Source organism: Exophiala dermatitidis (assembly GCF_000230625.1).
Source record: "Exophiala dermatitidis NIH/UT8656 unplaced genomic scaffold supercont1.7, whole genome shotgun sequence".
Lineage (NCBI taxonomy): Eukaryota > Fungi > Ascomycota > Eurotiomycetes > Chaetothyriales > Herpotrichiellaceae > Exophiala > Exophiala dermatitidis.
The window spans coordinates 1,724,930-1,749,645 of NW_008751652.1; the positions used below are offsets into that span (position 1 = coordinate 1,724,930).

Consider the following 24,716-nt stretch of genomic DNA (forward strand, 5'->3'; position numbering starts at 1 on the left):
GCGTTCTACAACATCAAGAACAACGATCAAAAAAGATCGGTCGAGCACTAAAAAGAGAAGAATCAAATTGGCCGTCACCATCAGTCGTGCCAGCGTGCGCACTGCTTTCGCACCTCCACGCGGCAGATCTGATGGTGTTGCTATATAGAAGATTGATATCCACCATTCCCCCTCCACTAGCCTTGCCGCGCTTTTCCACACTGCAAGTACCTCTCCAAGTCTTTGTTTGTTACTCTTGCTCCATTCATTGGCAAGCCCTTCACATGGGGAAAAAGGTCGAGTTGCAGGACAAGCCCGTCGAGATACTCTTGCCCACAAGCAGCAAGCAATCTCAACACGTCCTGCAACAGCCGAGAAAAAAAGGTTGTGTAAAAGAAGAAGAAAAAGGTACACTGGTCGCAAAGGGGTATCCGCATCCGCTCACTCAACCACTACCAGTGCAGGCTGATGATCACATCCATCTCAACAGTGTGACACTGACACACTTACCCATCCATAGGTATCAATCTTCAAGTTCCCAAAAGACCCAAACCATCCCCGCAATTTGTTCATGTTCCATTCCCATACGTTCAGACACCCATCCATACAATCGCCCAGTACCCACACAATTCGCAATCAACACCGACTTTTTCTTTTCTTTTTGTCCAACAAAGCTAACATTCCCAACACATCCAAGTAACAAAAACTGGATTCAACACAAAGACCTTGCCTCCACGTCACAACCCGTCCATCCGTCCTGTTCATTTCCAGCGTGCATGTGTGCAATGAAAAAATGAAAAATCCCCGTATTTGCCCAAATCCATGTTGAATACCTTTTTCTCCGACTTTGCCGTAGCCGAGATTTCGAAGCTAAGAAAAGCGCAAGAAAGCTTGAGAGTGGCTTGTAGACATGACACAACTTTTCTTCGTCTTTTCGCTTGCAGTATCAACTATGCAGGGCAGTCGTACATCCATGTAGCTGACCAAAACAGGCCGCCTGATAATGTGTATCGGAGAATAGAAGAAAAGGAAAAGAAAAAGCCGGCTTGTACTTTGTCAGTATTGTTACAGTTGTTCAAAACAAAGAGTACCAAACACAGCCCATGGTGACCCTCTCATTCAGAGGTCAGCATCGGTGGGGTCGAAGCTTGGGTTGTGGGTCTGGTTCGTTCCATCCACCTTCTCTTGCCCGGCCGGGTCTCCAAATGCGCGGGAATCGTCAGAGTCTCGGAACCTGCTGCTAGGAGAGCACTTCGCTGTTTGCTGCGATAAGCGTCCACTGAGCGAGCGAAGTCAGTGATTTGTGCTTTCCCGAGTTTCAGCATAGGCTCTCCGAGCACTTACGAGCACGGGCAAGAAAGATGGGTCGACCAGAAAACACCCGACCCTGACCCCAGGCCATGCGGTGGCCTAATTCGTTGAGCTTCTGCTCACGTCCACGCTTGCTTCGGGAGATCTGAGGCACGTCCACCTCTAGTTCTCCGTCAGTGGTTTGAACCGGGACAGAAGTCCTGCCCTGAGTGGGGGCTCCACCATCCACCTCGTCACCTTCCTCGACAAACCGACTTCCCCGGGTCGGTTCAGGTGCAGTTTGCATTTGGAAAGGATAGTAGGCTCGCGGAAAGACGGAATTTTGCTTGCGATATGAGTCGGGAATTTCGCTCATCTCGATCTGATCAAGAGTGACTTTAACACGGACACGGGCATTTTTCTGCGTGTCTTCCACGAGGATAAATTTTCGCCGCTTGCCTTCGGGTAAGTCCCCAAATAAAGCATTGTCTTCTTCTTCTTGTTCTCTGGACGCCATGGCTGCTGGCCCTCCAGGCCGTCCCAAATGTTGCAGGCCACCCGGAAGTGTGGGGGCCATAGATGGGGCTAGAGACGTCGGAACCGCAGGATAGTTATTGTAACCAGAAAAAACATGACCTTGGCGAATATCGTTAGGACTCGTCATATGCTGTGAACCAGTGCTTGAACGGTACGGTTGAGGAGCCGTGTTATATGCCGCGGCTGCTGAAGAGTTAGCAAGCCAAGCCAGAAGAACATGACTTGAGCTCAAGGGGTTAGAGTGGCTATAGTAGCATGACACATACCTCCAATGTTATCGGGTGCCGGGGGCGGTACCTCATGCGGATGCTGTTGGATCTGGGTCGGTGCACCCGGCAGTGTACCAGGAGGTCTGGCACTGGGAGCTGCCATGGAGTTTGGACCAGGAAGCCCGGTCGGCAGAGCGCCGCCTGGGCCAGGTGCCGTACCGGTGGGGGAAGCCGTCATTTTGGACCGGTTGTTGATTTTGGCTTGACGTCTCACTCGACGACTCCTCAATCGCAGGTCCTGGTTGCTGTTCCTCCAGCTGTCGACTGCTCGCTGGATCAGACCTCGCTTCCCTCGCAAACATGGATTCAGCTGAGCCAGAGCCCACCCAACTTGATTGCAGTCGGTCTCGTAGGCCAGCCGATTGCCCTTGTACTGGTCTTTGGGCACACAGGCTCGTGGATACACACAATTCTCCGACTTGAATTCTTGTGATAGTGAATTCGAGTCCACCGACTCCACGTCACACCGTATGTGATATTCCATCTTGACCCTATCCCGGGAGTATTCAAAGGCAATCCATTGTACGCCATTTCCGTCATGTCGCACCACCAGTGGTGTCGTGGCAGGAATCGGTCCCGGGGCGGCATTAGAACCTGCAGGAAGGTTGGGGTTTGGCTGTTGGGATTGATGTTGCGCAGAGGGTTGCTGAGATAGGCCAACAGCTTGAGCGGCCGGCGCCTGATTTTGTGGTTGTTGCGGCTGTTGATGCTGCTGCTGTGGCTGTTGGGGCGGTTGTTGAGGTAATAAACCCGGGCGAGGCTGTGGTGTTTGTTGATACGGTTGTGTGGACTCGGACTTCAATCGCGGGCTACTCGATATTGTCGAGTGATGAGGCGCAACTTGACCCTGATGTAACTGGGGGGTTGTGGACTGATACGGGAGCAGTGGCTGGGAGTTGAGCTGATGTTGTTGCGTCTGACTGTGGTGTCCTCCATACGTCGGTTGATGCACCTGGTTTATAGACGGATACTGAGGGTACCCGTAGAGTGGCTGACTCAACTGGGAACTCGGCTGGGGATACATAGGTCTGCCAGGGTCGTGAGACTGAGGCGAGGTCACGGAGGCGGGCGAATTCGACTGTGGTGTGTGATATATGGGGGGATAAGGCCTCTGCATGGTCGCTGTTGCTGCCATAGAATCTGATTTTGCTGGCTATAGTCAACAAAGTCGCCACGCTTGCTCCATTTGAGCCTTCTACTCACCTGTAGAATAGTATGGCCCAACACCGCTGTGTTGGCTTCTCGGACTCTGACTTGGCGGATACTGGGTAGGAGCCTCGCCGGGCGGTTGTTGCGCTTGAAACTGAGCCTGGTTGTTCAAGAAGGGCGATTGAATGCCCTGGTGAGGCGTGTAGAGACTCGGCGAAGGGTACGGTTGCTGAGCAGTTTGACCGCCGCTTAACGCTTGCGACTCTTGCTTCACCTGATGCACCGAACCAACGTTCTGGTACGGATGTGGTGTACGATGCTGCATGGAGACCCATCTGTCAGTACAAGACTCCTTCAGATATGGGTAGATCGCAGCAAACACTGATCAAGAAAAACGACCAAAAGCAAAGGATCTCGACCGAGCCAGGATGTAGACAGGCCAGGGTTGATCAAAAAAAGGCCAAGATCTCGGCCACGGTGACTTGGGCAGGATTTGATGATCCAGTACTTGTCGCGTAGATGCAATGCACGAGCCCCTTGGTTAACGGTCAGGGCAAGGATCCATAGTTGCTCGCACGGTAAGGCGATGGCTTGACGATAGCATCCAAACAAGCAATCAAAGGGCGAGACCGCGTACTTCAAAAATCCCAAGGACCAGACAATTGGTTTCGTGCCTGTCGCCGTTGCAGGGGAGATTATTGGGCCGCAACAAGTAAAACGAGCGAGTTGTCGCACAACAACCAGCAACACTAGGATGCGCAGGATGGTTGCAAGGCTTGAAGTCAGGCCCAAAGATCTTGAGAAGATTGCCGGGGTCGAGAGTGATATTGACCTCGAAACATTGGATCGAGTTGGAGGGATATACAGGCCGCCACCTTGATGACAGACAAGCCAGCCACGAGGGAACGGGGAGGGGAACTTTGTTGCAGGGTGCATACCATGTACTGAGGTTTGTGCGCAGGGAGGGCTGGATAGTCGGTTCAAAATGACTGGGTTGCGCGCACTCTCGGGCTGGTCAAGAAGGGGATTGGAAGGACTGGGGTGGATGGGGATGTGAGGTTCCTATGTAGACGGGGTGTTGGGTGTCTTGGGGACGTGTTGATTTCGAAGTTCGTAAAGAGCAAACGCAGAACGACCGAATGGACGTCAGACGTGGCGGTGCAGGCGCTCAGAACCAAAGGAAAGTCTATTGCTCGAAAGAATCAAGTTTTGGCGAGGACGAGAAAGATGGAATCATAGACGACCGCTGCAGTCCGAGGGGTCCAACGAGGCCCTTGTAACACAAGGACGAGTGGAAATAGACATGGAGACTCGGGAGAGCCATGGGCAGGGTGTTGGTGTCGACGGGCTTGCCAGCCAAGTGGATCGTGGGAGGAGTCGCTCGACCGGCGCGGGAGCTTGAGTTAGAGCGTGAGGGCCAAAGACAAGGACGGGAAATGGGGCGGGCATCGCATCCTGGCAGGTTGGGAACCATGGTCGGGCCATCGGTCAGTCGGTCCACGGGGGTTATGATGGGACGGACTGGACAGCCAGGACAGCCCGTTTGCTGTTCGTTGCGTAGGTTGGTCGCGCGCTAAGTCGGGTGACAGGGTGGGCTGGTTGCATGCCGTCTGCATCTGCTGCTGGTGACCAGGTGGCCACTGGCTGCGCTAACGTCCTGACAGCCGAAGCATGGTGCCAGCGGTCTTTTGATGCGACGGGTGCCGTGCCAGACTGTCAGTGCTAGGGGCGGTAGTGGACCAACTGCCGGCCCCAAAGCTCCCAAAGTTCCCAGCTCGACACCGTCCGTGGGCAACTTTGTTCCAGGAGACGTGCCGGCTCCCTGATCCCGGACCAGGGAGAGTAGCAAGGCCCGCCACAGGATGAAAGGAGAGGGGAGAATGGGAGATGACCAGGACTATCCGTCCATGCTAGCTGCAGGGACCAGGGTAGCATTCACCATCCACCGTCTCCGCCCGCTGACGGCCCTAACGTCGAGCTCCCAGAGACGGCCCAGATACGCTCCAACGGTCGGTAACCAGGGTCGGTATGATGGTGCAATAATATCAACAGTGCAGGCCTGGAAGACAACGGTACATTGTACCGTCCCCATGTCGCGAAATGAAAAAGGTACAGGAGCAAAACATGAACATGCTGGGGTGCTGAGAAAGAATGGGCTTTGCAGGTCACTTACATCAGGATCTGCTTGCCCCAGCCCCAGCCCAACGCCACCACTGCCTGCGGCATTATTGTGGCCTGAGACTGGGGCCAAAGATCTAGGTCGCTGATATATGGTATGTTGTTGCACGTTATGATTTTGATGGTAGCCACTGTGATTGTCCGGGAAGAGGTGCATCGAGGACGAGGACGAGTTCGAGGTCGGAGGAGGAATTGTAGGCGTTGGCTGCTGGCTGCGTAGGGGCGAGCCTGCGATGATTGATCTTTCCGGGGCGCTGGCAGCGGCAGGCCTTTTGCTCTGGGCAGGCGCCATGGCAAGGGACGGGGGATGGGACGACGATACGCGGCCTGGACTGGCAAGCTGGACTGGAGAGTATTGGGCCGGCCGTGAGAGGGCGACGGGTTCAGCACTCGACTAGACCCCGGGCTGCGTGGGTCAGGATTGCAATAGAGACTTTGGCACGACGATGAACCTGAAGGGGTCGAAGCGAGGAGGATGCAGAGGCGTGCGCTTGTCGCGTAGAACGAACACTGGCAGCTCTCGTGCAGTGTGCCAGTTGTCTAGGTAGCAGTAACAGCAGAGGAGCCTTGATCAAGAGTCAATGGCCCAGATTGTGCCCAGTGGGTGGAGAAGAGAGGATCGAAATGGGCAACCGCTGAAAAGCTGGCGAGCCTGGCATCGAGCATTGAGCATGGCACTCAATCCAAGTGCCAGTTTCTGTACGTGGCTGAAGTTCAAGTTGTGGAAGCTCTGCACGCTGTGGTCCGGGGTTGTCTGACCGTCATTGATCATTAATGCCTGACAATGCTACCTACAGAACAGTGGTCAATTGGATTTGATCTACTAATTACTTCTGGTACCGCCATGCAGTCAATGCCTTGCAGAAAGACGCGAACGAGTAACGAAACGGCGTGGAAGCGGGACACTGGCATCGAGGTCTCGGTGGCAGACTTCAGCCACTGCACGACGGAAAAACATTGGAACACGGGCAGGCAGAAACACGACATGCTCCAACCGCGACGGTCGTTCTCTGCGCCTTCGTGTCCGCCCCGTCCGCCAGCCAACCGCGCGCAACAATTTATAGACACGTCAATCTATCATCACAAGCAGCTTCGTCTTCCACTGCCAGTGGCAGTCCACTGCATGGATCAATTAGCTCCGATGGGCAGAGCAGCGGCCGGGGTGGAATTTCACTTCAATGCGGCCTGGCGATCGGGCTGGAAATAGTACTCGGGCAGTCGGCCAATGATGGACGGCCACTGAAATATCAGGGCTGGGACTCGGAGATGCCAGTGCAATACTAGTAATGCAACGGTTTTCATGTTCTGATTGCTCGTAGTACTTCTTTCCTTTACTAGTACTAATTCTTGATGCAAATAAGGTTCTGCAAGACGCGAGAGTAGCATGGCGCTTAGGATGCCTGTTCCGATGCCTGGCGGACATTGCAAGGGCTGTTGCTGCTCCTAGTAGTCCCAGGTACAGGACTAGTAGTATAGGAGTACCATGTGGACATCTGCAGTACCAACGATATGGACCTAGGTACATATTGTAAAGGTGCTGCCAGGAGACATGTTCATGTACAGTACGTACAGTAGCATCTTCGACAGGCACAGCATCGGCTGCCAACCAGTGCAGTCATCTCTAGTGGTGGCAATGCTGGTATAGGTATTATTTGCTTGTACCTATAGATACCTAGATACGATTAGACATTCTGACCATAATCTCCCTGATCGCCGGACGATTTCTCCCATTAATCAATTATTGCAATCACTTGCATCCACGGCCGTAAATACGACCCGTTATAGGTATGCTTTCCAATGGCTTCGAGCACCTCCCCACGGACCTCTGTGTTCCTGTACCCAAGTGTTGCTTACAACATTGTAGACGGGACTTAGTAGTAGTAGCAGTGGTACATGCTGATCTAAGAGTGCCGCAGAACTACGACTACTGCAGCTCCCGTACCACAGCCAGCCGCTAAGTTATGGGCACGACAATCATCAGCACCGACCACCAGACACCGGGCGACATTTGCTCGAGCTTTCAGCCCCGCCGCTGAACTTGAACTGAACAGTCAAGACGCCGGGACGATCAATCCAGATATCCTCAACTTGCTGTGGTACTAGTATCACCTGTGTTAGGACGGTGATAGCGATGTCTTGGTGTCGCTGAATACGGCTACAAGACGCGCGTAAGATCGGTGTCGAGGTTAGGCTGCTGTAACGTCGTCTGATGCTCGAATATGGCGATGAGGTGCGCAAATCATCACCACAGTAGCGTCCAGCATTTCTAGCTTTTGATATCGCAAACTTGAAAGGCAAGCTGCTGCCTAGGGCAATTTGCCTGTAGTCGACCTTCGAGATATTGTAGTGTACAGAAAATTGCAGTGAGTGTTCTCGACCACGCACTGCATGCCGGGGGCTGGTTCAGGGCTCGCGACCACCCCTGCAATCTCCAACTGGATGCGCCGGGGTTTGACTGCGAAACACGCCCAGCCCTAAAGGCTTCCTGGTACTAGATCCGTAGTGGTATAGTGCTGCCAGTAGTCGTAGTGGCTCCGCAGTAGGTGATTGCGGTAGCAGTGCTGCTAAACCCGCGACCATGTCCAACACAGCGAACGGCGTCGGCGATCATCAGACGTAGGCTGGTGGCCGCAACGCCGCAGAGCGAGCATAGCTCCTCTTTGCTCACCTCGGTCGCCAAATCTCACCTGTCGTACGTCAATTCGGGCGACGCTACTGGCTGCCACTGGCAGTCGGACCGCAGAGTCTCCCTTCTCGCATGCCGCAGAGTCTTCTCTCATGCCCTTTCCAAAGAACCGCATTTTGTCCACCGAGCCAGACCTGTCAATCACGCAGCCTGTGGCCCAAGCGCCCTCCCCACCCAGGGTGAAGCTCCCACCACTGGCAATCCCGCTGTTCAAATCGCGGACCCAGACTGACAAGCCCTCCTCGTCTGGACCGCCGCCGAATGCCGTGCTTGGTGCAACTGCATGCTTAAGGATTCCATCACAACACCGAGAGATCACCATCAGCTTCGATTTGACACCACCGTCCACATGCCAGCTCGAGGTGCTGGAGGTTGGTGGGTGCCCTTCCAAAGCAGTGCCTGTGCCGACGGGCTTCTTGCAGCACAATCCGCGACATCGAGGCGTTCATCTCTTCAATCGCGGCTTCAGCCTCCTTAGCCTGAGGTTCTCGCACTCTCCCGCCCGATGCCCAGGACATTGGTGATCCCTGCGACTAAACCCAGATCGGCGCTAGACCCGCTGTGCAATAACGACCGTCTTTGACTGCCATGTGTGGCCCCGGCGTTGATCCTCGATATGGCTGTTGGCGCGGTCGATCACCGCATTTCTGTGCGCGCTCTAGGGCTGCCACCGCCGTCTACTCGACTGCCACTACTGAACTGCAGCAGTCACTGTTCAACCCCCTCCTGGGCTTTCTGACCGAAATGTCTCTCGTGACTCAGCTGCCATCATTGGGACATGCTTATGCACCGCTGACGCAACCACTACCTCTCGGTGGGCAACAGCTCGATTGACATTGGTTGTGAAACCGTGCGCGTTCAGGACTCACCCACCGAGCCGGAAGAATGAGGCAAGCTTATCATCTGAGCTGCCGTTTGTGGACCCGCAATGCAAAATCTCAAAGTCGGTTTGAGTTGGAGGCGGCCACCGTCAGCCGTAACTCGTCTAGGGGCACACGCCCTGGCACACGACTGGGGCCTCCATTCGTTTGGGGATCGAATCAAGGACTGTCGTGCCCCATGTCACCCCCGAAAGCCGTGCAGCCCAGGGTTTGCGTTGGCCTCCGTCTGCCTGCTGGTAGCCTGTCTCTTCTGGCGCTTCTCCTAGTTGCTGGTCTATGCGCCTCCCGCCCGTCGCCTCCATCTCGCCTACTCATGCCTGCTCAAGCCCTCCATGGGCTCATGTTATAACATAATGTTGTCACATATCACATATCAGAATGTTTATTTGTTTTGGTTGGTCACTGGCAGGAGGCCATAACGACATCAAAGGATAAGTTCTGTAGCAATGTAGATAGCGTACCTCAACGCATATCAGGGAGCCTTTTCGATCTTCATCGATGATCGAGACTGACATGATTGTGCTGATCATTCGCTGTTGGGTGTCGCGGACAACTTCGGACGTCCTCGAGAAGTCTCTTACCAATGTGGGAGCAACATGATTAATAATACCAACTGTGGCGGCTTCTGATCCATCTATTTCCAAGCATGGAGTGCAGGGAAAAATGACAAACTGCGCATGTGCGCGGACTTCGTGTTTCCTGCGGCGCTTCTCCTGCCGTGTGCAAGACATCTCTGTCTGCCGCCATGGCGTCGTCCGCTGGGGCCAGGCTTCGGATACCATTATTACTGCATGATCTCTTGGTCAGCCGGCTCCCTTCTGCGACTGTTCTTGTTCTTCTCCGCTAAGCACTCCGTGGCGGCGCTGTTTACCCACTTGCGCCGTGCTGGATGCCGCTCTCTTTATGCGAATCATTGGCCGCTGGTTCAGATTTCCGTGTGCTCGTTCATGCATGGAGCATGAATTCCCCAGCCCGTCCTGGATGGCAGGCAGGTCGACCTTAGGCAGGTTTTCGGATTCTACGTTGAATGAGGAGAGACTGGGTCACTAGCGCTGTATCGTGAGGCGTTGTCTTCTCCCGGGTCAAATACTAGGATTGTTTGTGATACGAGATGTCTGGCGTGATATGAAATGTTTGTCAAGCTTGGGGTGCACTCTAATTTCGGTTGTCTGCACCTCTCATGCACGATTGAGACCATATTCACGGCTGGAGTTGTTCCAACCGCAGAAGTCCTTCGATCTCGAACAGTAGTATACAAAGTCCCGGTCGGATGGCGGATGATGATAATCTTTCGGATGTGCAGCCATGGGCTCGTTGCGGATTGAATGATTGATTGCAGGGTTGGCTGGGTGGACCGTCTTAGACCCTGGTCTGGTTAGACCAGCTGGTGTACACTTTACCGGTCCCAGACTGCATGCTGTTGGGAATGTTAAGATGCTGCCAGTGCTAGATTTCTGTGTTTCAGAACCCAACATTATCTGCGCGTAATCAAGCCACCGGCGTCCGAGAACGGAAGGATATCTGAGACCCGCTCGGCAGGCTTTCGCGAGTTCTTCCCAGGGGCTGGCTCTGCAGTGACATGTGCCCTTAATGAGCTGCCAACTATACCTACCTGTGGCACATACTGCGTGTCCTAGTTGTAGGATCAGCAGAGCCGCAAGGGCAATATGTTGGCGAAACCACTGTCCGGATAGGCGCGACCTTTGTTTACGCCTCTTTCCACTCGAAGGCGGACTGCAGTTATGGGGCAGTGTTGATGGATGCCCAAAGACGTGCTGAAGCATTTTCCTGATTGCTCTAGATCCCCAGCCTTCAAGGGCTGTACAGACAGAGACAATAGCTGTCGTACCCAGGGTTGGCTTTTGAACAGCAAACTTTGTCTTCTAGAAGATGATCCACCACCGGCCTCTTCCTTGAGACTGCTCCAGCGTGCACCGTTGGCCGCAGTCAATTTACTCCATAGCAGTCACTGGGAGCGAGGAGGAGTGAGCACTGGGCAACGTTAGCTGGAGGGAAGACCTACCAGACAGACCCTGAGGATCAAAGAGCGTGTTGTCTGCCGCTGTCTCTAGACGACGTAGACTTGTCCAATGTCAGGAAGATGCTCGATGGCGAGCATAACGGACCGATGGAAACAAACAGGTCTTCTCGCCCATCATGTGTAATTGAGCAACCGAAGTCGCGAGGTAGTGAGATCGGACACGGCCTCGCACGTTTGAGGCATTGGTCGAAGACCTTGGAGCGGAGAAAACGACGATCCATCCCATCCGAACTAGGACATGTCAATCGCAGCCGAAGTTCATGGATGCTGTCGGAGGAGAGATGCTACCGAACAGATCCGCCTTTAGCTCGCCCAGTGGTCGACGCGGTGTCAGCAGGATAGCTGTATACTGCAGTACGCGTCGACCCCGAAAACTTCGGCTCCTGTTGTTGTTACAGGGTGACCTCTTCGGATAGATAGTGGTCACGCCAACGGAAGACTGTCAGCATAACAGGAAATCTGATACCTAGGTAAGAAAGCCCTTACGTATGTGACATCGTCCTCCTCGTTCGAGAGATAGACAGGGAATGGTCAACATTGAGTAATGCACGCGTGTCACAAGAGACACCCCGAGGAGGGCTGTCTTCCCTGCGTGCCAACCACGAGTTTTGTTCCACGAGAGGAGATCGGGGTGCAACGGCGGCGTGCGTCCAGGTGGTGTTTTGTACTCTGGGCAAGTTGCTCAAGGTGAGAATAAGATCTTCAGGTACTAGCCCGGCAGTTGCACGATGCGAGTTGTACGGATGGCTGGGATTACAAGCAAGGGTACGTGAAGACAACAGCAAGGACGGTAGACTGGCGGCCGAGAAGGGGGCGCAGGCGGCAGGCAGGTACAAGAAGCAGGTACCAGGTACTAGGAGTCCACGATTGATTCGAGGATGGCTGCAGCAAACGCCTGAGGGCATGTGCGCTCCCAGCATGGCGAAAGAGACAGATTGGATTCGATGAGGCCGTCGGACTAGATTGCTGCTGTCCTAAGTTGTGAACAGAGCTGATCGCAGCATGCGGCAGAAGGTATCGTCGGTTTAGACAAAGAGAAGCTTCAAGTTTTGCATAGATTTTCGCTTTCTGAAGCAGTGCTAGTTACCCAGGTACAAGCGCAGGTAAACAATCCGCAGCCATATTATTAACGCAGTTTATACGTGCCAGTCCATAACAAACCTCTGCAAAATATTTCCTGCCATCCCAGTATTATCGTCTACCTTTTTCATCCTACCAAGTCGATCACCACCACAGTCCAAAGTCTACAGGTGTGCCAGTCTCTTCTGACCACGGCTTTCACGGGCGACTGAGTTTCCACACTTGATGTGATTGCGGTTGACGGTCCCAACCGTCCACAACTAACTAGTAAAGGCTATCATGACCGGTTCAATCGACCGTCTTCTTGGTGACACTTTTGACAGCAAACGGTCCTTCATCGACAGACACCTCGCCCGTCTCCAGATGTCACAAACTCGAGCCGTTCCTTTTCTCCTGCTCAATCCTCCACCGTGGAGTGCCCTAACCTGGTTATGTTAACAACAAACTTGAACCATCCTCCACGCATCCTTCTTGCGTTCTGCTTGCCGAGTTCCGCTTTCCGCTCCTGTCATCTTTGCTCACCATGTCCACGAGGTGAAGCAGGACTGGCTTACTGCAAGGGAGAATTAGACACATTGTACGTCAAACGTGATCGATGACCAACCACGGGAGCCCGGCCTTCTGGCGAGGTCGCATCTCGTTCGCATAAGGTGTCCATCGGTAGGACTGTGACTGGGTCTGCTACGGATCGTTGGAGCCAGTGGATCATGCAAGCTACAATGGAGCCACGTTGGAGTCGGGCCTTCAAAAACGTCGGAATCGGCTCGCTGCCATTTTGGCGTCTGGTCCATGAAATGAAGCCGAAACTGCGGTTCGAGCAGGCCACACACGTGCCACTTCCGTATACTGCCAGTGTAGGTGCACATTCTGGCGTGGACACCGAGACGTGGCCACGGCGCCCGTGTGGAAACTCATCCTCGTCCTTTCTACTGCTCTGATAGGCCAAAGACACCAGTCTACCAACTCTTGCTTGCTTGAGGACGTATCTATTCCAACCGGTCTCGGCATTCATTCGTCATGATTTTATTCAAGTATCTCAGGGGCAGATCATGTGACAGTTGAAAGTTTCAATGTTGATTCTTCCATACATGCTTATGCTTCAGCCATTCTTCGCAATATAGTTTCCCTGGTCAGATTCGACCCTTATATCTGGGATGGGCATCTGCTGGGACTGCGATGGTGGGGGAGCTGCAACGGGAGAAGCTACTTGTGGCGCTGCTACCCCAGGCTGTCCTGGAATGTTGACAGAAACAGGAGCGGCATCTCTAGATAGTTGCTGCTGTTGTTGCGCGAAATATGCTCGGGGATCTCCTTGGATGGGCGGAGCCTGATCGATCGCGAGGCGTGGCCTGTCTTCGTCGTCCGTGTCGTAATTCTCGTCCTTGTAATCTCGGGCCTCTCTAGGTCGTCGTCGTTGCCGTTCAAGCTCAGCTTGCCACTGCCGTTCACGAGCTTCTGTTGGGCTTTGTTAGCAAGTACTCCAGTATGGGGATAGAGAAGAGGCTGAGCACGTGGATGAACCATCATGTCGGGTTGGCACCACGGGGAAAGGGGGGCACATACCTCTGATCTCTTTAGTCTTTTCGGCGAGCTTCATGATCTCCTCTCTGGATATGACACGCAATACAATCACATAATCATCCCGTTCCTCAAATCGTTCATGCGCCTTCTCCAAAGCCTCTGGATTTACCAAGGCTCGACTGATTTTCGTCCACCGTGCATTTGGCGGTATCCCGTCCTTGGTTGCATCTTTAAGGGGAGCAACACCCTCACGCTCCGGATTAGGGTCCTCTGGGAAAGGAACCTCCCGAGGAGGTTTGAGGATACCTTTTGGCTTGAACTCCTCTTTCTTTTCCACGGGTTCAACAAGCTGTACACGCCTCGGACGAGTATCCTCGTCTTGAAGTGGAGAAGAGGTATGCTTGTCCGATGAGGATGCCGCTTCCCGGGGACCGTCACGAGAGGGTGTTCTCTCCCGTCGTACATCGGAAGGCTCGCGTAGTTCACCCTCCCTCTCCTTTTCGTACTTGCGTCCGTGATGCCCCCTCCCGCCCGAGTCCTCGGTTGATTCGGACTCGTCCTCGTCGCGAGCCCGATCTTTATGTCGCCGACGGTGTCGCCTCCGCCTATCATATTGGTCATCACGCTCACTTTCCGCGCCGTCACCTTTGCGATCGTCCCTGCGGCGGTCGTGAGGCGCACGCTCTCCGTCATTCAAAGTCAGATCACGCTCGACGTGACTCGCAAGCTCGTCTGGGCTAGTTTCATCGTCGGCATGGTGGCGTCGCCTTCTTCGGTGCCTACGACCTTTATCATCGCTTTCGGACTCATCACGGGTTTTCTTCGCACTTTTGACAGCCGCGCCAGCCAGAGCTCCTGCAGCAGCTAAGCCAGCGGCTGTAGCGAGGCTTTTCCGGGGACCAGAGTGCTCTGGGCTGACCTCACGGCTTCGAGGTGGACGACGGTCATCAGGTCCCCTAATGTTGCGGTCGATTTCTCGCAATTGATCCCGGTCGCCAGTTCGTTCCCGGTCTATCTCTCTTTCTCTTTCCTTTTCCCTTTCCCTTTCTCTCTCCAGATCGCGATCTCTGTCCCTGACACGCTCAGATTCGCGAGGCAGCGCACGTGCACCCTCTCTGTCTCTTTCATCCCGATATCTAGCCCTTAGGATTCTGTCGTCGTCATCGATCCGATCATGGCGCTTGGCTGCAATACGGGGGTTTCGCTCCTCCCGAGTCAATGGATAATCATCATCACGGTATTGATGCACCACCGGGGCTCTCATCGACCTCGTCCGGGAGACAATTTCTGCCGGACGATCGTCATAGTCACGAAGTCGAGGAGCACTAGTTCGATATGGGTCACTCCTCTCGACTCGGTCTAATGCACGCGTCGAGGAGGGTGGTGGCACATCTCTTCGTGGGGCTGCTCTGTACTCGGGAAGCCCAATGACGCTTGTCGGCCGTTCTCGCCGGCTGTAGCTGCCCCGTCTTTGCGGAGGCCTGGACGACTCCTGAAGAAAATGCTCTTTGGGTGTGGTATATGAGAACCCCTCATCTTGTAACGGTGCATTGTAACCACCACGACGGTGGTATTCCGGTTGTCTCTGGCTTTTCGCAGGGCCGAGACGGTCCTGCTCCGCGCCAGTCGCACTAGAATGGCGGTGATGATGTCGGGAATGTGACGCAGCAGGGACAAGGTATCTTTCTCCTCCTGCTCCCGCAGAGGCTATAGCAGGACTTCGTGGATCGTCGCGTGCCGAAGTAGTGAGGACGGTTGGTCGGACACGTGGAGGCGAAGGATGCCTATTTATGACAGTACTGACCGGCCTGCGGGATTCCGAGCCCACCGTAGAGTTGTGTCTTGGGCGGACAGTATATTCGGTCCTGATTGTAGATCCACCACCGGGATGGTGGTCATCAAGATATGTTTTCCTTGCAACGCCCTGCGTAGCATAGACACTGCCATGTCGCGACGCTGGCACCGAGTCGAACCCCGAGCGTGGCTGTGCATAATAGCGAGGGTCGAAAGACGAGGAGAAGACCATGCCGGTGGACGCGCGAGGATCAGCGTACGAACTGGGACGGTACCTGTTCTCGGCCATGTTGAGGACAACAAAGCAATGGAGGCCTAAAACTCAAGACATCAAGTTCACAGTGGAGGAGGCCGAGGAAGACTGTAGGCCCGGCGGGCCAGCTGAAGAGAAGGCTGCTGTTGAACTATGCTGCAAGTGAAGAATTGACTGTTAGTGCCAAGTGATGAGATTCGAAGGACAACTCCTCTGCTTCATATAGGACACAGCCGGAGGGAGACTGGTGATGCAGCAGAGGTGAAGGCGGCGGATTTATCTCCAGGGCGGACAGCGAGCGCTGCGCTGACATGGTGAGGGGCAGAGACTCACAGACTGGGGATTGGTACCTTCTGGAATGGCCAACACTCCTGGCCAGGATCAGAAACTTGAACAGCACAATTCGCCAACACGTTGCAGCACCGGGCAGCTGTAGCAAGAGAGATGTTGATGCATCGAGTGGAAGGGCGAGGACGAACAACAAATAATGCCACTGGCAGGTAAATATGGGAGACGGTTTGACAGCGAGAGACACCGCACGGGCATCTCGCAGCTGCGCCGAGCCTAGTATCGCAGCGCATCACTAACCGACACTAATATGTACTAGTGTCGCCAACGTAGCGGTTAAAGCCTTGTTGTACGCCTATGGCTATGCACAAAAATGCCACTAGTCTGGCTAATGCAATACTAGTCGACGTCATGCTGGCATCCTCCACTGCATCTGGCCCTCGACACAGATGGTCTCTATTACTCGTGCTTTTGGTACAACACTCAGCTCCGAGTTCCTTCAAACTTCACTTCCTGCTCTTCATCTCTTTCGCCTCATTACAATGGACTCTGCCTTCTACAGCGATCACCACCCTCTTGGATGCGTACGGAGTTTGCCATCTAGTCCGCGCTACCAGCATCGCTCTGTTTGCGCCGTTACTCAACTCAGCACTGCCACCGTGGGCCTTGTCTGTGGAATCGAAAACAGCTGCCTTACTCTCCCCACAAAGCGCGCTTCCACTGCAACTATACCTCCTTTCTGCCCAACCAACCGGGGTAACCGTTCTGCTTTTCTACCAGGAAAGTGCCGATCGAACATGACTGATGCCCAACTACCTGTGTCTACTCTTTTTAATAAACAAGCAGCCCGCTCTGGCCACGATTTCGTATCGCGGTAGTCCCTCGGCGGTGGCGCTGATGAACGATCGATATGTCAAAGTCGCAGCTCGATTTTGTGACCAGTCCATGGATGCCTCGTGAGTCTCACTTTTCCGGGTGTTCAGCATTTAGCAGAAACAGCTAGGCACATTTACTCATACACTATCAAATCGGGCGCCAGGCTATCTCCACTAGCTCTCGACAGCAGTTTGCCTGTGCCTTTCGAGGATTCGAAGGCCGGATGCAGGTTACACACAGACACCATGCGCTGTTACAGGTTCGTCCGTCCGTCTACCTCGCCTGCCACAATGCAAATGCCAACCCCGCCTCATCTTTGGCCTGGCCTTCGAAGGAGACAGGTCAAATCCGAGTTGGAGGTGGCAACAACCTACTACCAGCCCTCTACAGGTTCTGTACATTGTGACACCTCGCTGGTTAGCACACGACCAGTACCCCCACGACCACGGTCCACAAGTTGGGATCGTCATGTAATGAGTGTACCTCGCCAACATGAAGCTCTTTAGTCGAGATTTTGGTTTCGAACTTTGGTGCGTCTACGTTGCAGTCGAACATTAACCCATGGTTCCATGGTTTCAGCGTATTGACTTCGGATGATCTATCTCACAAATGAAGGTGCTGTATGTATTTTCATGGCTTTTTAATGAAACTTTTCAGGTCCGGAAATCGATCTCCTCTGTCAGCCTTGCTTGATCACGTGCAGTTTTTTCGGTTCCGTTTCCAAGGCAATCTCATCAAACACGATTTAAGGCGCCTGCAACTTCCGTGTTTTCCTTCAAGATCGTAGAATTGTGGCTATGCATCTTCAATACAGACTGAACATCTGTCTATCATTCTGCGAGCGGCTACGGCCCTATCTTCAGTGTCTGAGAGGTGATAGCCTCATTCACCAATTTTTACGAGTGGAACGCCATACGAGGACCGATGGAATGCCACTGTTTGGCATGTCTTCGCCTACAGACCAACCGGGAAAGATGATATTGACATACCAGGACGCCTGTTGACATAGCCACTTTCCGACAAAGCTACCAGGTAGGTCTATGAAGTGGTCACATGAGATTAGGGTCGTCGACTTGAAGGCTGGTTTGTACAGTCCTGTCAACCAACGACCTTCATGCTAAGCTCGGGCCTCGCCATGACCTAGCATTGTCAACTTACTCCTCAATTGACATGTTAAAGCAATGGCAACTCTCAAGCCAATTGCGATGTTCAAGCAGAAGTCGGGCATGAACGAGAAAGTCGTCTGTGTCAAGTGACAATGTGATCTTGACGGAGCAGCAGGCGTCTGAGTACAAAACTTCGAGGTAGATGATGCTGCCATTGGGTCCAGTGGATCTACCTTTGTTGCTGGCAGTGGCCACGCAAAGCTGCACTCGTTCACGAGAGTTGTTTTGTTTTTAAGGCGAAATGGGTACGTGGGAACCGTTCTCCCTCGGGAGTACCTCATGAATGCAGCAAAGGACAAGATATAAAGCAGTCTCTTTGCTCCTCTGACCGAACCGTCATGCATCTGCTCCGCACCGACTTCATCCTACAGCACAGTCTCTCAGGGCTTCATCCACTATTTGAAAAGTCTTCCAATTCTCTTGAAACGTTTCTCAGTCAATTTCCTCCCGACAATGCCACTCGTATCGCAACGCCGTCTATGCGATGCCAGGCCTATCCTGACCGCCCTTGTGAAGATACATCTCGAAGGTATCAATACGAGACACTCTGATCATGTCATTCATGGCAATAAGACCCTTTTCCCGAGATATACTAAGTCAAGCCTCGAGTGCCTCGATCCATATGGCGCGAGTATGCACAGGGCTCAACTTTCGACATGGGCAAGACAGCTCTATCGGCCTTTGCGAAGTCCTTCAACAGCATTCTTACCCGGGTCTAACACCCCCAAACCGTTTAACAATACGGCTCACGACCTTGCAACGCGACCATCTATGGCTGGTTGGTGGGAATGCCACAAATGTGACCACCTCAACAACCCGGAACTGGCATCTGAAAGATGTACAATATGCAATCACACCCGTTGTGGGTATTGCCGAACTCGTCGTCGTTGAACCGAATGACATGGAAAGACAAAAGGCATTCCTTCCGGCGTTGGGGAAGGTCTCTCTCTACTCTTCAAACTACTGTCATTATCGACATGAACGACTCGACAATTTAGATTAGATTCAACTCTACTCAATTCATTCTGACAAGTTTCCATTTCCGACCAGATACGGTGTTTTGTTTCTACTCTTACCATCCAGTTGTCATCCCTGCTCTCAGAGAGTCTGAAACTTGTCGAGTTGATAGTCCTAGCTAGACCCGAGGGGACCATACCGTGCCACGCCACGCCGCCAAGTAGATGCGAGCAGACTAGACTTGCGCACACTTATCGTAGCAACAGGCAGGCAGGACAGGACGAGGGCAGGCTTGTTTTGGACTATATGATACGAAATGACCCCAAATGTGACGAGATGTAGTCGTAATTAATCGTTCCGCTACCATTCGGATAGAAACAGATTGAGACACTGCAATATAGAGTATGGACTACACACCATCACATTTGAATCTATGAAATGGCCGCTCCGCCTAGACTTCGAGCAGTGTTTGTCAAAAAGTATAAGTATACCTGGTAAGTTTTGCAAATTGTTCAGTAGTCAGGCAGGCAGTAGTACACTGGTAGTACAACTGGGGTGGATGAGGCGAAGGCAGAGCCAGACCCAACTGGGCGCACAAGGCTGTGGAGAAAAGGGGCGCCGAACACACACCACACACAAGCAGCACGCTTACACACCTAGGTACCCATTCCACCTCCCTCGCGCTCGGCATTAACCAACTGCCGGTATTACTTGTGTCTGTGACCATCCCTTTGACTTGATGCTATATCCGAATACCTCCTATGAGGGGGTTTTTATAATACTCTGTCTACTCTCCGACTCGACTGTCGGTGCTTACAAGAAATGGCTCCCCTACCCTCACTCATCAATGCTGGCTTTCTCATATCACCTATGTGAGAGATAAGATTTCGCTTTTTCTAGAGCAAATGAACATAGTACATTGGTACAAGATTATACACATTCAACGACAGTACTGCAAGGAATTCAACCAGTACTATCCTACCTACCTACCTTGAAGCAGAACGTACTGTAAGACCCCTTGGGCCACGGCCAACTATGGTGGGACCGTTGGTCTGTGAGGTTTCTCACACTTATAGCCAGAAAAGAAAAGCCAGGAAGAAGTACTGTACAGAGTCCCCATCACTTTTAAGGAGTATCAGCACCCAATCACACCACCCTGCAGGTAAAACACTGTCATTCCGCTGTCCAGTGGACATGAAGATATTTATCCAGGCCAGCCGCCGCCGCCGCCGCCGCCATGGATCCGATATCATTCATCCCTGAATTTCGTCATGGGATCTTTGATGTTTCGGGCTCCGTTTCTGACCTCCTTCGCCTTCGGCGCCGGTGATGGCGCCTTTGCTGTCGTTTTCGTCCACTCCCCCTTTCTTCCACTTTATTGTTGGTTGTGTTGACCTGAGCTTGTCCACTAGTAGGGTCATGCTGCCCATGGGGGCGACCATTGTCTTCTCCATCGTCATCATCATCTATACCTGCCTCTCTCTTCATTTTCTCCACCAGAGGACCTAGCTTATACATACTGGTTGGATCGCCATGGTCGACCAGCGGAGACCGATGGAGTGGAAAGAACCAATCCAGCCAGAAATACCCCATTACTTCTCTGAAGTTGTTGAATGGACCGATATCCCAGGGGTTTTCACCGGGTTTGGTTTCGAGAATGGCGAAAGTGCGTCCTTTTACTCCTCTCGGGTCCGCTGAGGTATTCCCGGTGGGAGACTGAGGAGAAGAAGGCGAATATCTGTCTCTAGCGTGGTACTGATGGCGAGTAGCAGCAACCGCAGAAGGAGCTGTGTTTTCAACCGACGCCTGGTGAGGATCAGATGACTGCTGTCGACCCTCGTCAGAGTTATTGCTCGTGGGCAAGCCGCCGACCTCCGGCACGACATCCTGCTGACTATGATCATCCCCATCAACCTTTGCTCCATGTTGTTGCAGGATCTGAAACTGTTCCGACGGCGGCCGAGGGTACGAGATCAATCTCAGATCGGTCCTCCCCGAAGAATAATACCTGTCAAGCACCCTTTCGGGTATGTACACTGCCAAATACCAAACTTTAGTTCTGCGACTGAGATTCTCAATAGTCGAAGAATTCACAAATGCAAACTGCAGACTAGATCCGCACATGCCTGCACTGAAGACGAAAAACAAAGCAGCAAACGCCAGCACCAGGATCCAATGGACATTGATGAAGTTTTCATCGCGCCTGCGCTGGGCAAAATAGTACGCCACGACCACCAACGTGTCCAAACAAAACAGAGCGGCCCAGAACGTGAATTGAATGAAGAACTTGAACGAAGTCTCGGAGACTATGCCGCCAACCCAGGGACAAAAGTGGTCCATCTTCAACACGCAGCGGCCCAGTTCCCGGCAGTGGTGTGCACGGTCGGGTTTATAGTTATAACAAGTCGAACAGAACGGTGGTCGGCCATCCCATCCGCAGACAAAGACGTCCTTGTGCCAGAATTCTTCGGGAAGATAACCCCCACCCCCACCCCCAACTCCCTTCTCTGCATCGTATTCCCTATGACGGTTGTCGCCATGTCGTCGTAGTCGCGGCGTATAACCTTCGGTGGTGGTCGCGCCGTACTCGAATGCCTCCTCCTTATGCCTAGCAGTCGAGTGTTGCGCGCTCGCTCTGTTCTGCTTTTTGCGCTCCTTTTCAATGTACCATTGTGGTCCGCGGGGCACGAATCCTGGGTCCGTCACGATCGTATAAAGGAGCCGACCGAAACATGTCAACGTGATGAGTAGTAACAAATAGAATATGATGAGGATGGCAATGGCGGCTCCAGTCTGCCGATGGTGGACTGGAGGGAGGTCGGTTATAGATGTTTCTGCTGCCGATGTTGATGCTCGCGGCGGATGGAGCAGATAGTCGATGCAGACGTGCTTGGTAACCACCCATGATGAGTACCCGATGATGCCTAGTAATAGAGCTGGCACGATTCGCGCAGTCACAACGTTCCCTCTCTTGTTGGCTTCCCCTGGGCGCATCACTTTCATGGCGCAGGCGGACCAGGGAGTCGGACGGCGCCCTGGAGGCGAGGGGACAAGGCGCTGCTCAGCCGGTGGGAAACGATGGTAACATGTTGACTTGGGTTATGGACTGTCTATAACGGGTTCCATCGACGCCGATGACCCGCCATAGGTACCGGTGGTCTTGTTACAGATCAAGTTGCCCTGTACCTAGGTGCACTGGCAGTACTTCAAGTCAATGGCAAACAGGTAAATACAGCGACGAATCACTTCAGGAAAAGTAAGTATGCCGAGAGGGCCTCTTTCAGCTAACCACATGAGTACTAGCTTTCTCTAACGTGGGAGGTAACTTATGACGCAGTGTTTCGCCACGAACACTGCATGATCTATCACGAAATGTACATTGCTGGCAACTTGAACCGGTGACTGAACAAGTTTATGTAGTCTTGTTGAAGGATATTCTATTTACAGCACACCAAGTCGATGAGATTGTTTGCGGGGATCATACACTTTCGTAGGTGATCCCATTCCTGGAAGCGTACAATGTAGTCAAGATCAAATTGCTTCATACCCTGCATCTGGCATTTTTTGGGTCCATTCAGTCATCAAATTTATGCCTTCTCAATCTTCTCCCGGAGGATGCCCTTCAATGTGACAGCATCGGCGGCGAACTTGCTGATACCTTCACGGAGCTTCTCAGTGGCCATCTGTTCCTCGTTGAAGTCAAAGCGGAAGGTTGGCTCATCGTTGATGTATGAGCGCTTGGGGATGTCCAAGTTGGCAGCCGCAGAGGCATCCAGCTTCTTCTCGACCTTCTCGGTTGAGTTGTACAGCTCCTCGAGCAAGTTGGGGGAAATGGTCAGGTAGTCGCAGCCAGCGAGCTCGGTGATCTCACCGACGTTGCGGAACGAGGCACCCATGACGATGGTCTTGTAGCCGTGCTTCTTGTAGTAGTTGAAGATGCTCTGGACACTCTTGACACCGGGGTCTTCCGAAGGCGAGAAGTCCTTCTTCATGGCCGCCTTGTACCAGTCGAGGATACGGCCGACGAAAGGAGAGATAAGGAAGGCACCGGCTTCGGCGGCAGCGATGGCCTGGACCAGGGAGAACATGAGAGTCAGGTTGCAGTTAATACCCTCCTTCTGCAGGATCTCCGCGGCCTTGATACCCTCCCAGGTGGAGGCAATCTTGATCAGGACACGGGATTTATCAATGCCGATGGATTTGTATAGCTGCAATGTGGTCAGTCGATCCGGCTTTTGCAGCGTGTGTCATGATGAGAGCTTACCTCGATGATGTGGCGGGCCTTTTCAACGGATGCTTGGGTATCGAAGGAGAATCGGGCGTCGACCTCAGTAGAGACCTTGCCGGGGACAATCTTCAAAATCTCCTTGCCAAACTCGACCAGCAGTCTGTCGAGAGCGGAGTCGACCTGTTCGTCGATGGTTTTGCCCTGGACACCGGATTTTAGCATCATTGATGTCTTGTATCAGTGCGGACCCGAACGTACGTTTGACTTGCCGTATTGGACGGCAGCATCCATCAGCTGAGCGTAGTCTGGCTTCTTGGAGGCGGCGAGGATGAGGGACGGGTTGGTGGTGGCATCTTGCGGCTGGTACTTCTTGATTGCTGCAAGATTGTAAGCAATTGACAAGCTACAAAGGCATGGGGGTGTAGGAACGTACTGTTGAAGTCGCCAGAGTCGCAGACGACAGTCTGTTGCACTGGTTAGCTGGGTCAAATTCTTTTGCACTTGTCATGGTGGGATGGCGGGGTTGAGCACATACGGTGCCGGTGGCTTTGAGCTGGTCCAGAGAGGAAGTCATGTTGGCTGTGGTAATGATTATTGACTGAACTTATGGATAGAGATGATGAACAGATCCTGGATGGGCTTGGAATTGTTCAAGGTGTTTTTGATTTCTGAGAAACAGAGAAAGTCGGCTATAAAGCGGAAGATGTTTGGGATGTGCAGTGAAATAATGGCGCACTGGCAGCTTGTCCCTCCGGCTTCTGGCTGTTCTTGGGTGACGAAGGAGTGGAATCGGGGGGCGACCTGCCCAGTGGCCTCCGCCTATACCACGACAGGAATACAGCCTACATCCCACCATTGGACCACTTTTCCCACCACATTCACTCGCACTTCAACTTCACTGCCAGTCATGAACGTGGGGCGTCATCTGTGCCACGGCCCTTCTCATCAATTGGTGGCCGCCGGCGGAAAATGGCGGGCAGCACTGCAATGCTAGGGAGTAACAGCTGTCCTCTAAAAGAAACCCGGCGAAATCTCCCAAACTCAGTAGGAGCAGCAACAGTTCAATCATCAGAGACGCCACACTGTAGCCGTATCCAGGTCAAGAGAAACTCTCATCACTCCCTTGACCAACAGTAATAAGTGCCTCCTCTGTACCCTGTCTTCCCCTACCGGCCATATGATCCCCATACGTATATCTGAGATCATCTTCTCGCCACTGCAGAATAGTATGATGGTAGATACAGTATCATGATTTGCAGGCATGCCTTAGCATATGACACTCTCTTTGAGGCTGTTCTGGATGAAGCTTCCCATGCCCATGCCCCTGTCAACATAGAAAATTGGGAACATTGCAATCTTTTTGCCGTCTGTAGCCTGTCGGCCGTTGAATACTACTACCTAAGGAGTATGGAGTGCAGGTGTCCTCTCGCCCTCGTATTATTCTGCCGTTCTGGATAAGCATTTCTCCCCCCAACCGGAGCACTGTAGTCCGGGGCAGTTGTTTATTGTCGAGTTCTAGCCTGGATAATTTCTCCGCGAATTT

General features: G+C 53.0%; 4 protein-coding genes across 5 annotated transcripts; all 4 read right to left on the bottom strand.

Moving 5' to 3' along the window:
- Positions 1-40: 40 nt before the first annotated feature.
- HMPREF1120_08450 (uncharacterized protein) lies at positions 41-6,221 on the bottom strand. The gene is made up of 5 exons (XM_009162705.1): positions 4,163-6,221; positions 3,279-3,543; positions 2,073-3,224; positions 1,324-1,989; positions 41-1,258 (listed from the first exon to the last, which is right to left on the bottom strand). Exons 1-5 carry the CDS (start codon positions 4,163-4,165, stop codon positions 1,095-1,097), a joined length of 2,250 nt encoding a protein of 749 aa, XP_009160953.1. The 5' UTR covers positions 4,166-6,221; the 3' UTR covers positions 41-1,094.
- Positions 6,222-6,997: 776 nt separating this feature from the next.
- On the bottom strand, positions 6,998-16,176 carry HMPREF1120_08451. 2 transcript variants are annotated; one of them, XM_009162707.1, is made up of 4 exons: positions 16,009-16,176; positions 13,654-15,814; positions 10,993-13,545; positions 6,998-10,938 (listed from the first exon to the last, which is right to left on the bottom strand). In XM_009162707.1, the coding sequence occupies exons 2-3, from the start codon at positions 15,692-15,694 to the stop codon at positions 13,190-13,192; spliced, it is 2,397 nt and encodes a 798-aa protein (XP_009160955.1). In that variant the 5' UTR covers positions 15,695-15,814; positions 16,009-16,176; the 3' UTR covers positions 6,998-10,938; positions 10,993-13,189. The 2 variants fall into 2 exon arrangements, with proteins under 2 accessions (XP_009160955.1, XP_009160954.1); XM_009162706.1 differs by having other exon boundaries at positions 15,992-16,176.
- Positions 16,177-20,214: 4,038 nt separating this feature from the next.
- HMPREF1120_08452 (uncharacterized protein) lies at positions 20,215-21,948 on the bottom strand (the record flags this gene model as incomplete). Its single annotated transcript, XM_009162708.1, has 1 exon — positions 20,215-21,948. One exon carries the CDS (start codon positions 21,946-21,948, stop codon positions 20,215-20,217), a length of 1,734 nt encoding a protein of 577 aa, XP_009160956.1.
- A 584-nt stretch (positions 21,949-22,532) lies between these two features.
- On the bottom strand, positions 22,533-23,747 carry HMPREF1120_08453 (transaldolase; the record flags this gene model as incomplete). Its single annotated transcript, XM_009162709.1, has 5 exons — positions 22,533-23,153; positions 23,210-23,374; positions 23,432-23,550; positions 23,607-23,637; positions 23,709-23,747. The coding sequence occupies 5 exons, from the start codon at positions 23,745-23,747 to the stop codon at positions 22,533-22,535; spliced, it is 975 nt and encodes a 324-aa protein (XP_009160957.1).
- Positions 23,748-24,716: the final 969 nt, after the last annotated feature.

Excerpts from the sequence above, each read along its gene's own strand:
- HMPREF1120_08450 (XM_009162705.1), bottom strand. Across the intron at positions 3,225-3,278 it reads TGGGCCATACTATTCTACAG|CAAAATCAGATTCTATGGCA; the intron begins GTGAGTAGAAGG and ends GACTATAGCCAG. Across the intron at positions 1,259-1,323 it reads CATCTTTCTTGCCCGTGCTC|TGGACGCTTATCGCAGCAAA; the intron begins GTAAGTGCTCGG and ends TCGCTCGCTCAG.
- HMPREF1120_08451 (XM_009162707.1), bottom strand. The coding sequence starts at position 15,694 with ATGGCCGAGAACAGGTACCGTCCCAGTTCGTACGCTGATCCTCGCGCG. Across the intron at positions 13,546-13,653 it reads AAAGACTAAAGAGATCAGAG|AAGCTCGTGAACGGCAGTGG; the intron begins GTATGTGCCCCC and ends AAAGCCCAACAG.